Below are 14,537 nucleotides of genomic sequence, written 5' to 3'. Positions count from 1 at the left end.
AGGTCCCCAGCTCCTTTTCAGAAAAATCGGATGGAGCTTGGGGTAGGACCATGCCTTACCATAAGGTGGGGAGCAAATCCCATGATGCTTCCAGAAGTTGGTACCCGGAGAACAGGCCACAATTGCAGAAGCCCAGCGAGCTCTGTGCGTGCATTTGGGTTCAGGACCTTCTCCTACACCCTCCTCCCAGCCTGGCCCCTGGGAGGAACCTGACTAGGGCTACTCACTCCCAGCAGCATCCTGGCTCTTGGCAAACAGCTTTATGTGTTGTGAAACTCGGAGAGGAAAAGGCCGTTGGTGACCACAATCCCTTCTCCATCCCCTCTACAGTGGACAGGGCGGAGCAAGAAGGAGCTTCTCTCTGGGTCCCCCTCTCCTGGGCTGCAGCCGCGTTAGCTTCAGACTTGCCCGCTAGCTGAGGGGAGCAACCGACCCGGGCGCTGACTCTGGAAGGAGGCGGGCGGGGGTGGGTGGGGGTGGGGGTGGGTGCTAACGCAGGTGAAGGTCGCTCGCGTACCCACCTCGGTGACGATGGTGGACAGGTAGACGTCCTGGCTGTACTCCCAGCCGTCCAGGCAGCCCTCCTGCTCCAGCCGCTCCAGGTCCACATCGCGCCCCGGCTCCAGCCCGAGCGCCGAGAAGTTGGCGATGTCCGCGAGCCGGTAGCGGCGGCAGCTGTGGGGCACCTCGCGGCCGTCCCGCAGCTGCAACGGGACACTGTGGTTGCGCCACGCGTCGCTCAGGTTCGCGGTGTCCGGCACTCGGCAGCGGTGCTCCGGGGTCCCCGCCAGGAACACGACTGACATCCCGTTGAAGCCGTTGGGGATGATGCTGGCGCTGAGCAGGAAGAAGATGAGGCGCTGGAAGGGCCCCCACTGGCCCAGGAAGGCGGTCACCTCGTCGTAGTCCCGCATGCCGCCGTCAGCCGCCCGCGGCGCGCCACAGGCGCGGACAGGAGCGCTCGGGGACACTGCCGCGCGATCTCGGGCGTTCTCTGGGGGTGTCAGCACCTTCTGTCGGAGCCAGGCAGCCTGAGGGAAGTTGGGGTGCGAAGTCGGGGGACGTTCCGGGCAAAGCAGAGACTGACTTCGAGCGTTCCCGGTAGCGGGACGCGGCGCGGGAGGCAGCCGGGGCAGATCGGGACCACACCCCCTGCCGGCGGGGCCGGGGAAGCCAGCGCGGGGCGCCGTGGGGGCGGGGCTGCGGGTGGCCACGCCCCTTCCCGCCTCGCCCGGCTCCCCCCAGCTCCCCAGACAGGGAAGCGGGGTCCCGGAGCCGGGTGGTGTCGCCGGCGTGCGTGCGGGGTGAAGCCCGGGGACCGCGCCCTCCCGTGCCCCGCGACCCGGAAGGGTTGAGTGTTCAGAACCGGTCCGCCGTGTGGGCCGCACCCCGAGAGCGGGCGAAAAGGAGGCGCCGAGGTCGTAGACCAAGGTCTTCGGGAGGTCGCATGAAGCCGGGCCCCGGCCAGAGGTTTCCCGGCGGCCGTCAGTCGCGGCGGTGGGAGTCTGCCGGCCGCGGGGGAGTCCGCGATCCCGGGAAGCCTGGGCGGCCGCGGGGCTGTGACAGCCCGGCGGCGACCCGTTCATTGGATATGTCTCCTCACCTGAAGAAGGGAAGGCTCGCTCATCTCCCGAAGTGGATGCGCAGGGTCACGCCGCTGCGTCAGAGCTGGACTCGGAATGAGGGGACATGCGGGTGGGGGTGGGGGGAGCTGCAGGCGCCGGGTGGTCTCAGGGTCCCTCGGTGCCTGGCGCCATGGTGAGAGCTCGGAAATGGAGGCGCTGCTGTCACGACTCCCCGGGTTCTGATTCGGGTGTCTTTGCTCGTCGGACGCCCCAGGGCTTTATATTGGGCTCAGCTGCCAGAACCTTCTTGGACTGCGAGGCCTCCGGTTTTGCAGAACCAACAGCCCCAGTCCAGGAACAGAGGGAGGGCAGGAGGGCGGGAGGGAGGAAGAAAGAGGTCCAGCTTGGTGCCAGATCTAACAGAGTGACAGGAGCAGGGTTCAGCCTGCTGCCCGGGGACTGTCCTGGGAGTCGCCTTGGTGAGGCAGACGACAATGACAGGCTGAAGGGTTCCACATCTTTGGAGATTTTGTAAAAGTGTGTTTGCTGCTGGGAATCCAGGAGGCTGAACGATATTTGTTTCATTTGTTTTTGTACGCTCCATTCAGAGCCTTATGATGAATTGATCCTAATTTCTTGGATAGATGGAATCCTTTCAAAAAAAAAATTCCCTTTGTTTCAGTGCCAGAATGGAATCCAGGGCCTCACAAATATAAAAAGCAATTGCTCCACCTCTGACCTACTTACGCTGGCTTTTCACTCCTTGGAACCTTCCTTTCCTTGTGTGTAACTAGCCTGCTTGTCCTGGTGTACCCAGACAGCTGATTTTTTTGCCTAGCACTCCAGTAAAATTGTTAATAGCACATTCCTTTTTTAAGAAAGTGTATGCCCTTGAACAATATTTGCCATATAGTATAGTCACTTCGTGGGCTGGAGTGATAGCACAGCGGTAGGGCGTTTGCCTTGCACGCAGCCAACATGGCCAACCCGAGGTCGAGTCCTCCACCCCTCTCAGAGAGCCTGGCAAGCTACCGAGAGTATCTCACCTGCACGGCAGAGCCTGGCAAGCTCCCCGTGACGTATTCGATATGCCAGACACAGTAACAACAAAGTCTCCAATGGAGACGTTACTGGGCCTGCTCGAGCAAATCGATGAACAACAGGAGGACAGCGACAGTAATAGTCACTTCGTAACTTGGATTTCATCTCCCCACCCTTCCTCAATAATCAAACAGAAGGAAGGAAGCTTTGTAGCTTGGTTTATTTTGAGTCGTGATCTCAGAGATCACTAATTAGATCACAGGCATGAATATCAAGAACTGTGAGCGAGGCCAGGGTGTAAGGCCGACACAGACAGACTGACCAGGTCATTTGTGTTCACCAGCATCAGGCACAGCTTAGAGTTAAAGGCCAAAGAAGGTATTAGCAATGCTGATCTGATCTTTACTATAAGTTTTAATATTTTTGTACATCATGGATTTTTACATTGCTTTTGATTTCTAAAAATATTTTATTAAAGTGTGTGTGTGTGTGTGTGTGTGTGTGTGTGTGTGTGTGTTCCAGGGATTGAACCCAGGGCCTTAGATGTGCAAAGCATATGCTTTACCACTGCTCTACATCACTACCCCCATATTTATCTTATTGAATTTTTTGACATCCCTCTCCCCATTAAATGTACCAGAGGCAGATGCCCCATATATTTTACTTACTTCACCTTTTCCTGACTCTTATTACTACCAGTGAGCAATTGGGATTTGATTATACTGGGAGCCTCTCAAGAACCATCTAGAATGAAGAGACTCATTTCTGAATGGAGCTTAATTTTCGTCTCCATTAGTCAACTCTATTGCACATGTGAGAGAGTCAAGCAGGTGCCATTCAACTAAACAGTTTGCCTTTGTCTTTGCCTCTAAATCCAAACTTTGAGTCTTCTGCCTTCCTGAGTCCCCTGGGCAAGGAAGGAGCTGGGTGTAGGCCCTAAGTACTGGGAGTAAGACCTCAAAACAAACACTAAAATGCAAGACTAGAGAGGTAGTACAGTGAGTAAGGTGCCTACCTTTCATGTGGCCAATCTAGGTTCTATTCCCAGCACCATATAAGGTCCCCCAAACACTGCCACGAGTGACCTTTGAGTGCAGAGCTAGAAGTAAGCCCTGACCACCACATAGTTTGGCCCCCAAACCAAAATAAAAGAAAAATGTATGACAAGAGCATTACTCATACTTAGACTCATTGGGGATTAGCCCCTTACCTTTGTTATGTACGGTTGCTCCTATCTGGGGCTATGTTGCAGTAATTATCTGTTTCTTTGCTAGTATCAAGTCATCTGTGAGTGAGGGCTAAATGTTATTTTCCTCTGTTGGTTAAGGAGAATTGTCCTGATAAGACGATAGGTTTGCATTGAGAATGATGAGGTAGTTGTCACAGGAGTCTAAACTGGCTGTTTTTAAGCTTCTAGACCTATGAAGTTAGCATCTATCCATCTATGGACTAGCACTTGAAAACCATTCATCATTAACTTAATTGAGCCCTGTAGACTCACTCAATTCTGATCCTCATTCCACACATTATTACAATGACCTGCCGGTGTGCCTCCCTTAAGCTTATGACTTGCAGGACTCTAACAAGGCCGGGATTATACTGGGCATCTCAAGTCATCTGATGTCTCATTGCCAGGCACTATTTTTACTGTGGCCAAATGGCTGCTTTATAAAAGGCAAATAGTTGCCTGCTCCCAGGCATGATCTTAACTCTTTATTAGCTTATCAGTGACTATCCAGTATCCTCTGTAGCCCTTTCAAACCTGCTGGGTAATAGGAATCAAATATTGGGGAACCTTGTTCTGTGGTCGGATATACTATAGAGCTCTCCCTTGCTCTGGGCTTCATTCAAAACTGAAAGTCTTCCAAGGTAGTTGATTAATGGTCAGGGTGGTATTCTCACTAAGCTATGTCTTTTTATTAGTGATAGAAGGTTCAGAGTACAACAACTAGCCTTTACCTTATAAGGGATGAGCTGGCATATCCCAGACTATTGGATTCCTAATAATGTCACAAGTCTGCTTCATAAGAATATGAGATGGAAAAAGTGAATGAGAATATAGATTTTAAAAATTGGTCATGAGGCTGGAGCAATAATATGGTGGGTAGGGCATTTGCCTTGCACACTGCAGACCTGGGTTCAATCCCTGGCATCCCTTATGGTCCACCAAGCCCAGCAAGGAGTAATTCTTGAGTGCAGAGACAGGAGTAAGCCCTGAGAATCACAGAGTGTGACCCAAAAAGCCAAAAACAGTTGGTTATGATAGTGGTTTTATGGATTCACTTTACTAGTTTATGCTTCACTCATTACACTGAATTCATTTGAGAACAAAAAGGTACAAAACATCTCCAAAATGGAAAGCTTTGACTCATCGTGCTTTTCCCCCTTTATCCTCTGTTATGTGTGTGTCTGACAGAGACATCAAGAGAACTTATTCCTTCTCAGTAGATTACATTAGCATTTTTTGTTAATACAGTGGACCATTATGATGTTCTCTGGAATACCTTGGCAATTGAAGTCACTAAATATTATGTGGTTATAGGATAATTAACATAGCCTAGGGGCAATAAGAAATATGTACTGCTATGTATCCCACATAAAAGCAAACAGGATTAGATTTTACTGAAGAATATGGAGGGAGAAATCTTTGATGTTGGTGCTAATCACTGCAATTTCTAGGGTATGGGTTTGCTTCTAATTTAACACATTGACAAAAGAGGGGGTGGTTTTCTCTGGCACAGTGCCCATTTACTTAACTCCTCGGAACACCATTGTTTATTAGTCATATCAAACTGCCCCATAAGACGACACAGTTGTTGCTATGTTGATTTTGTGATTATATCCACTTTATTTCTGTTAAGTATCACCAAGCAGCCTCTGCCATCTCCAAGACTGCATTTTGTATTGCCCCAATGAAGGGAGTGGATTTGCCTTGGGGATGTAATCTGGAACAAGTTCTCTTTTCTTGAATGATAAAAACAGTCAAATATTCTCTCACCCCAGCATGTTTAATGGAACACAGGTCCTGTCGTTTCCCACTGTGCATGTTGTTTCCTTGTGGACCAAGGACTATATTTCCTCAGAGAGATGGTGCTGAGACCTAGATCCACTTATTGCACTAGGCAATGATGGGGAGAATGTGGGGAGGATAGGCATCAGTTTGGAGATACTTGCCTCACACCAGGATTCTCTTTTGGAGAGACTGCTCCCTAAAGCAGGAGAGAGAGTTACTACTGCTGGTTAAAAAAAAAAAGCAAAAACCACTGGCAGAGCAGTTACTACTCTGCTACTTCTGACTTTCAGAAAATCCAATGCCTCTGCATTAGATCATTCTTGTCCTCGAATGTCCTTAATCTGTGGTCTAGGGAGCTGTGAATTTCCCATCAGGCCACAACTTTGTACTGGACCCTTCTGAATTGCTTGTGTAACCTTTCTGACGCCTCAGTCATGCTTACAATCAAATCAGTTCTAACTTGGACTTTATTTCCAGCACAGTCTGCCCACTGGCTACAGGAAGTGAGACTGAAAGCTTTCAAGGAGGCCTGCTTTCCCTAGTGAGCTCTGACTTCATTTAAGTTAGTTGACCTGGGCCTTTTTTTCAAGTTTTTGGAGCACTTAGCAAAAGTCATTAAATCCCACCATCACTGAATATTCAAAGTGCCATAATCAAGGTTCTTGCAACTACTGAAGTCTGGAGTGTTGATTCTAGTGTTTAGCAATGGCCTCATTCCGTGGATTTGTGAGAGAAAGAGCACTCTCTTGGTGCTGGGGAATGTATCTCAGTGAACATTTGCTTTGCAAGTATGAGGCCCTGGGTTCAACTGAATCAAATAAATATGAAAAAAAAAACCCAGCAAAATAAGACAAGGTAAATTCTAGCTTACCAGTCAATGCCATGTGTCTTACCTGAAAAAGAATGTGAATTAGAGTTTCAACACCACCAGATGTGACCCCCAGTGGCCCCAGCTCTGGGCCAAGCATTATAGTGCCTAGCTCCATTGGCCAAATATTGCTAGAAATGGTACCTAGTCTCTTTGCTTGGGAATCCTCCCCCACCTCAAAATATGTATCCAGACATTGATATTGTCTTCTGGGGTGGGGGTAGGGAGGGTAAAATGATCTCTGTTTATAAATCATACATGCCAAGATCTTACTTTCTACCTGTGTCTCACTTCTGTCTGGCATGGATAAGAACCAAGGTGAGGTTACAGCATGACAGACATTGTTACCAGTACCATATTCCTATTAGGTAAATGTTTCAACTCTAGAGTTCCTTTCTTTGGATCTCTAACTCACAGGTTGCCTTATATTTAGGAATGTACACTAGGAATCAAAGATTTTAGAGACTGAAACAGAAGAAAAGTAACAAGAAGACATTGTATCATTGTTTACGGGTGTAGTACCCCAGAGTAATAGGTTGGGGGGAGGAAAAGGCCTTAGACTCTCTAAGTTTTAGGAGGCACCATTTATCCATAGGTTCTATTGCAAGTAGATAGATAGTGTCCCCTGGTAATGAACTTCTCTGGAAGCTTCCTAGTCTCTAGCCCTGAAGCAATCCAAAGACATGAAGACCACATCCCCTTGAGATGCAAATACTGAGCTTTCTGGAGATAGAGAAGATGAGGTGCCACTCAGAGAAGAGTGGACCCCTTCTGAAAAGGAGAACCTGAAAAGAATATCTAGAGGTTATGATAATATCATAAAGATCATCTAGGATGGGGCAGGAGAGATAGTACAGACAGTAAAGTGCTAGTCCAGGTTCAATCCCCTGCATAGTATATGGTCCCCCAAGTCAGGAGTGATCCCTGAGAAACAGCCAGGAGTAAGCCCTGAGCAGAGTCTGGTGTGGCCCTCAAATGAAAGGAAATCGAGGGAGGCTTTTTGCCTTGACAATGACCTAATAACAGACTCTGGGGGTAGTTCAGGAAAGACCCAAATGGCCAAAGGCAACAGAACCTGAGAACTGGCCTTTGGAGCTGTGCTAACAAGGATAGATTGGGTGTGGATGGGAGGGGGTCCTGAGGCCCTGTGTGGAGGGAAGCAGATAGTGGTGGAGGGTGTGGTATAGGAACACTGTCTGCACGAAACCCTATCATTAACAGTATTATAAGTTACCTCGTCCCCCAAAGTTTCAAAAGCCAAACACAAACCAACTTTAGAAGGACAAGCAGTCACATTCTTCATCTTGGAAATTCCCCACATCTCTCAACTTTTACTTTATGGTATATTCTCTATGAGATATGTGATTCACCTACATCTCAGTGTATATACAAGGTGTTTCCCCTCTAGAAAAGTCGGTTCTCTCAGTTTTACTTAGAGAATATGAGAATATGAAATAGTGGAAGAAAATAGTTTTTACTTAGAGACTATATTTTCCTCTACTATTTCATCTCTTGATCATTTGATCACTTGATATCCCGTTACTCATCAATTTGCTGGAGCGGGTGCCAGTAATGTCTCCATTTGTCCCTGTCATGTGCTAGTGTAAGGCAAAGGGCTGGAGCGATAGCACAGAGGGTAGGGCGTTTGCCTTGCACGCAGCCAACATGGCCGACCCGAGTTCGATTCCTCCGCCCCTCTCGGAGAGCCCGGCAAGCTACCGAGAGTATTCGATATGCCAAACACAGTAACAACAAAGTCTCCAATGGAGATGTTACTGGGCCTGCTCGAGCAAATCGATGATCAACGGGAGGGCCTTTACCTTTTTATGTGCTAGTGTAGCTCAATTGATGTCTGCTTGCTATAGGGACACGAAGAGCCTCAAACCATTTGTTCAGGGTCTCGATAAAGAAGTCTGACTATCTCATAGGTGGTCACACATTCTTTTGATGTCACATGGAATCCAGTCGGTAACAGCTCTAGTCCAGTGGTCGCCTTCAAATCATATTACGTGTCCAGCCCATCTGATTTTCGATGGCTTGGCAAATGAGACAGCATCCCTGATTCTCGATCATTGATGGAGGTCGGAACTTCGGATTCCTTCTCTCACTTGAGTGAAGCGTGATAGTCCAAGCATAGCTCTTTTGATTCCTCTTTGGGTGATCCAAATAGCGTTCTCATCCTGTTTTCATAGGGCCCAGGTCTCTGAGGCGTATGTTAGTGCAGGGAGAACAGTGGAGTCAAAGAGATGTGCCCGGAGCTGTAGGTTCTTTGTTCGCTTAGCTATTTCTTCGATGCTCTTGAAGGCGTTCCATGCTGCTTTCTTCCTCCTGTGCAACTCAGGTGCCAGGTCGTTTGTCATGTTGAGTTCTCAACTCAGGTACACATAACTACTGCATTCAGAGATGTTGATTTCATTGAGAGCAAATGGAACATCAGGAATTTGTCCATTTTTCATAAATATTGTCTTTGTGAGATTCAGCTGCAGTTCGATCTTTCCACACCCACAGTTGAAGTCTGCCAGCATTTGTGCCGCTTGGCTAATATTAGAACGATGTCATCAGTGAAGTGGAGGTAGTGTAGTTGCCAACTGTCTATCTTCACTCCCATTCCTTCCCATTCCAGTCATTGCATGACGTTCTTGAGGGTGGAACTGAAAAGTTTTGGTGCAATGGTATTGCCCTGCTGAACCCCTCTCCTGACATGGATGATCACTTCCTTGTAGAATGGTGAGATCCTGGTGTTGAATCCATAATACAGCTCACAGAGGATCGTGATGTACTGAGTTTAAATGCCCTGTTTGGCTAGGGCTTCGATGACCACTTCAGTATCGACAGAATCAATGGCCTTCTTTAAACCAATAAACATTAGGTAGAGTGGCATCTTGAACTCCTGAGAAGCCTCAATGAGCTTGGTCACCGTGTGAATATGGTCAATCGTGCTGAATCCTTTTCGGAACCCGACTTGCTCGCATAGTTGTCTTTCATCTAGTGTTCTGCCAATCCTATTCAGGATGACTTGAGTGACGAGAGACAACAGGCAGATGGGGCAATAGTTGCCAATGTCATGGATGTCACCCTTCTTATACAGCAGAATGGTCCTGCTAGTTTTCCATTGGGATGGAACCTTGCATTCAGATAGGTAGTGTGTGAAGAGTCGAGCCAGTGTATTGACGGGTACTGATGGCAGATTCTTCAGGTGTTCGAGTCTGACCTTGTCTGGGCCAGGTGTTGTTCACTTCTTTACCAACAAAATGGCGTGTCAGATTTTGGAAGGGAGAACATTGGGAACAACATATTCATCCTGCGGAATTTGGTATGTGGGTAGTTGAACATGGTTATCGAAGAGATTCGAGTAGAAGTCATGGATAATCTTCTCCATTGCCCTTCTGGAAGATGTGATAGATCCATCAGGATGTCGAAGAGCAGTCATCTTGGTCTTTTAGTTGGTGAAGGACAGGTGGGTGTTGTGAATACTTTTCCCGGCTTCTGCCACATCTGCCAGCACTGCTGCTCTTCTCTCTTTGAGGTCTTCCTTTATCACTTCTCTGCACTGCTTTGCGAGCTTGGACGTTAGGTTGTGGTTGCCTGAGGCTTGCGCCAAGCCACGTTGGCGAATGAGCTCAAGAGTTTTCGAAGACAGGCATCTTTTTGTGATGGTCTCTCTCTTGGTGTTCCTCACACAATGGTGGAGGTGCTGAACCAGTCAATCTTATTCCTCGTTGATGTCATCAACGACAGCATCTTCCCATGTTGCAGCAATGGTGCCAAAGAGCTCGCAGTTGGTGGTCATTCTGGGAGTTCTCTTCTTAAACTTTACAGCCTTTTCTCCTACTCCTGAAGTAGAATTTTGCATGAAGGAGATGGTGGTCCAATCCCATTTGGAATTTTGGGACAACAGTGACGTCAGGCAAAACCATCGATTGAATATGATGTGGTCAATTTTGTTGTGGAACTGTCCACTGGGAGACTCCCCTATCCAATGTTTAGACTCCCATGTCCAACACTCCAAGCTGCTTTCTGGATGCTTGGGCTGAGCCTCACACATGAGAGAATCCTCACAGAACCAGGTAAGCAGAACTTTGTGACCTTTGACTCCAGGCTCAACGAGACCCGAAAACAGAGATCCTCTGCCTGCTTCCACCAATCTCTCATGACCCAGGGATCACACCCAGAAGCCCCACCCTGCTGGTGCCAGATAAATACCTCATTGGTCTACCTCCACTACCTCTACTACCCTCACTACCAAGCCTCCGCCATGCTCCAGGCCAACTTCCGGACATCATAAGACACTTTATACCTATCTTCCAAGATTACCACACCATATTTGATGGGGCTCAAATATGGTGTGAACCATGGGAACACGTATAAGGATGATTAGAGGCCGCCCTAAAAGCCTCCATTCCTCTCAGAGAGCCCGGCAAGCTAGTGAGAATATCCCACCCACATGGCAGGGCCTGGCAAGCTACCCGAGGTGTATTCGATATGCCAAAAACAGTAAAAACAATGGGCCTCATTCCCCTGACACTGAAAGAGCCCCAATACAGCAGCATTAAGAAGGATGAACAAGGAGAGGCTGATAAAATCTCAGGGCTGAAGTAGGCTGCCAAAATGAAGAAGGACTAAAATGACTGTGTACTTTCAATGAATGTATGCTGTCATCGAAAGCATCCATCAAGGACCTGATGGTGCAAGCGCGGAAGATCAAACACGACATCATTGGTCTGACCGAGACAAGAAGACATCAACCACATTACTTTTGACACTGGAGAAGAATTGTTCTTCGGAACATGCGACAAAAGAGACATTGGTGTTGTCGATGTCCTCATCAACACGAACTTGGCCATGAGCATTGATTCATTCAAATATCTAACATCCCGAATCGGACACTTACGCTTGAATAGATGAAGCTCACTGCCGGCAGTTTCTATCTTCATCGTCTACGCACCAACATCCGACTACGATGAAGAAGAAATTCAGAAATTCTACAAGGAGGTGGAGAAGTTCTATAAAGAAGACCACACCTTCTATAAGATCATTGTTGGTAATTCTGATGCCAAGACAGGACTAAGAAGATTGCCCAAAGAGCTCCACATTGGGACCCATGGCCTAGAATGGGACGAACTGGGTGAGAGACTGTCTGAGACAGTTCCAGAAGGCCGAATCTATTTCATTTCATGATTTTTTTTTCTGTGAGGGAAGGTGATGTTCCTGGAAAACCTGTACATGAGTTAGAATTCATTTTCCTTGTTCTGCAAAGAGAAATTTCTTGGTCCGGCCTGAGTCTATGGCTCCCCTATAATAATGGTTGTGGGTACCAGTTTCTGCACCATGTAGATAAAGTAGACATCAAAAAGAACTTGACAAAATGTTCACTCTCTCTCACTTTAGACAACACATGCATGAGCATAGAGCAGGTTTCTATATGTAATCCAGACCTCTGCTGAGACCAGGACATCTTGGAAAAGCTAGTTGTTTGTAAGTGGCAGAAGTAAGCCTTTTGTTGTAGGTAGATAGGTAGGGAGGACCTGGCAATGTACTTTAGGGCAAAAAAGCAAGTTAAGAGATTTTCTAGCTCTGAAGTAGCATGAAGTAGCATGAAGATCACATGCCTTTGAAACATACAAATTCCGAATCCTTTGAAGAAAAGAATCTGAGGCATCACCCAGATGCAGAAATCCAAGGACCCACCTAGCGAAGGGTGTACTCCATAGAAAAGGAGAAGCTACAGGAAAATCCATGAGACTATGAAAGGACCATTAGCAATACAAGGCTTTCCTATGACATAGCCAGATTAACCTTTTTTTTCCCTATACATAGTGGTGCTGAGAGCTTTCTCCTGGCTCTGTGCTCAGGGATATTTCCTGGCAGTCTCAGGCTCATGGGACTATATAGGATGCTGGGGATCAAACCCAGGTTGGTGGCATCAAAGTAAGCACCATACCTGCTGTTCCAGCTCCCCAGATTAACACGGACTTCCAAATGGTTTTTTTTCTTGAGTTTTGCATATATAAAAATTAATCTGGGAAGCGGGCAAGACAAGAACCCAGTAACTCTGGGTCCCAGGTGTCAGAGGCAGATTGGGAGAGAGTGACCATCTTTCTCTCCTACTGACTCATGTGATATAGGTGGGGTCCACCTACATCACACTCTGAAAAAACCTGTGTTGTCTATTGAACACACACACTTCTCTCTTTCTCTTCCCTCATGTCTTTCTAAATAACTTTCAATAAAAAAAAACTAGCTTGCTTCACTATTTTGATTCCTCCTGAATTTTTTTTCTGTGAGGGAAAGACAATGGACCCACAATATCTGTGCTGCAGTTACATCTGACTTGATCTAGGCCAAGTGTTTCCCTGAGTGCTGAGGGACCTGGAATGAACTATGTGGGCTAAGCATGTCCACACACCACCTCCTGCTCCTGAGTAATTGAATCTAAATTTTTGCCCATGTGAGTGCCAAACCAGTGGTTTCAAGCAAGGGATGATACTGGGAAGGTTGGAAGAGGCCTGGCCATTCTTGACATTAAACAATTTTAATTAAAAGCCTTTAGATTGGATTCTGACATCATGGGTATCAGAGCAAAATCTGATGAGATTTGGGTTTTAGAAAGATCCTTCTTTTGGCCAAGAGGAGAATGTGAGTGAGGAGCTAGGGTGGACATAGGAGAAACAGGGAGGAGACTGTTTCAGGCATGGAAAAAGGTGATGGTGATGATAGCCAAGACATAGATGGATTGATTCTAGAATGAATAAGAACTGACAAGGATAGAAAGATTGCATTCTTCTGGGGAACATCACTTATCACTTAATCACTTAATCCCCGTTATTCATCGATTTACTCGAGCGGGTGCCAGTAACGTCTCCATTCATCCCGGTTGCGTGCTAGCGTAGCCCAATGTTCTAGGAACATGCAGAGCCTCAAACCGATCATTCAGGGTCTTGATGAAGAAGTCTGACCATCTTGTAGGTGGGCGTCCACGTGATCTTTTGATGTCCCGTGGAATCCAATCAGTAATGGCTCTAGTCCAGTGGTTGTCTGTAAACCTCATTACGTGTCCAGCCCATCTGATTTTTGATGTCTTGGCAAATGAGACAGTGTCCCTGATTCTTGATTCTATCTCTAACTCTGGATTCTATCTCTCATTTGAGTGGATCGTGATATTCCAAGCATAGCTCTTTTGATTCCTCTTTGAGAGACCCAAATAGCGTTCTCATCCTGTTTTCATAGGGTCCAGGTCTCTGAGGCATATGTTAATGCAGGAAGAACAGTGGAATCAAAGAGATGTGCTCGTAGTTGGAGGTTCTTTGTCCTTTTAGTTATTTCTTCAACGTTCTTGAAGGCATTCCAAGCCGCTCTCTTCCTCCTGTGCAACTCAGGTGCTAGGTCATTCATCATGTTGATTTCTCGACCTAGGTATATATAACTGTTGCATTCGGAGATGGTGGTTCCATTGAGAGCGAATGGAGCATCAGGAACAAGGCTGTTTCTCATAAACATTGTCTTTGTAAGATTCAGCTGTAGTCCGACCTTTCCACATTCACGGTCAAAGTCGTTCAGCATTTGTGCCACTTGGCTGATGTTTGGTGTTATTAGAACGATGTCATCAGCAAAGCGGAGGTGGTGTAGTTGCCGACCATCTATCTTCACTCCCATGCTTTCCCATTTCAGTAGTTGCATGATGTTCTCGAGGGTGGCACTGAAGAGTTTTGGTGAAATGGTATCACCCTGCCGAACCCCTCTCTTGATATGGATGATTACTTCTTTGTAGAATGGTGACATCTTGGTAGTGAATCCGCAATAGAGCTCACGAAGGATCCTGATGTATTGAGTTTGTACGCCCTGATTGGCTAGGGCTTCCATGACCGCTTCCGTCTCAACAGAATCAAAGGCCTTCTTTAAATCAATGAACGTTAGACAGAGCGACATCTTGAACTCCCGAGAAACTAAATGAGCTTAGTAATCGTGTGGATATGGTCGATGGTACTGAATCCTTTTCGGAATCCGGCTTGTTCACATGGTTGTCCTTCATCTAGTGTTCTGCTAATCCTAT

General features: G+C 47.1%; 1 protein-coding gene across 1 annotated transcript in view; it reads right to left on the bottom strand.

Annotated features, from left to right (window-relative positions):
* SLC22A4 (solute carrier family 22 member 4) overlaps positions 1-1,892 on the bottom strand; it is a 53,687-nt gene extending 51,795 nt beyond the window's left edge. Inside the window, exons 1-2 of the mRNA XM_056124849.1 lie at positions 1,604-1,892; positions 522-1,031 (exon numbers count right to left, since the gene is read on the bottom strand). Coding sequence (XP_055980824.1) covers positions 522-1,031; positions 1,604-1,627 — 534 coding nt within the window. The 5' untranslated portion in view covers positions 1,628-1,892. The remainder of the gene's footprint in view (positions 1-521; positions 1,032-1,603) is intronic.
* Positions 1,893-14,537: the final 12,645 nt, after the last annotated feature.

Source organism: Sorex fumeus, unplaced genomic scaffold (assembly GCF_029834395.1).
Source record: "Sorex fumeus unplaced genomic scaffold, SorFum_2.1 ptg000051l, whole genome shotgun sequence".
In the NCBI taxonomy this organism is placed as follows: domain Eukaryota; kingdom Metazoa; phylum Chordata; class Mammalia; order Eulipotyphla; family Soricidae; genus Sorex; species Sorex fumeus.
This window is presented reverse-complemented; position numbering and strand designations above follow the sequence as displayed.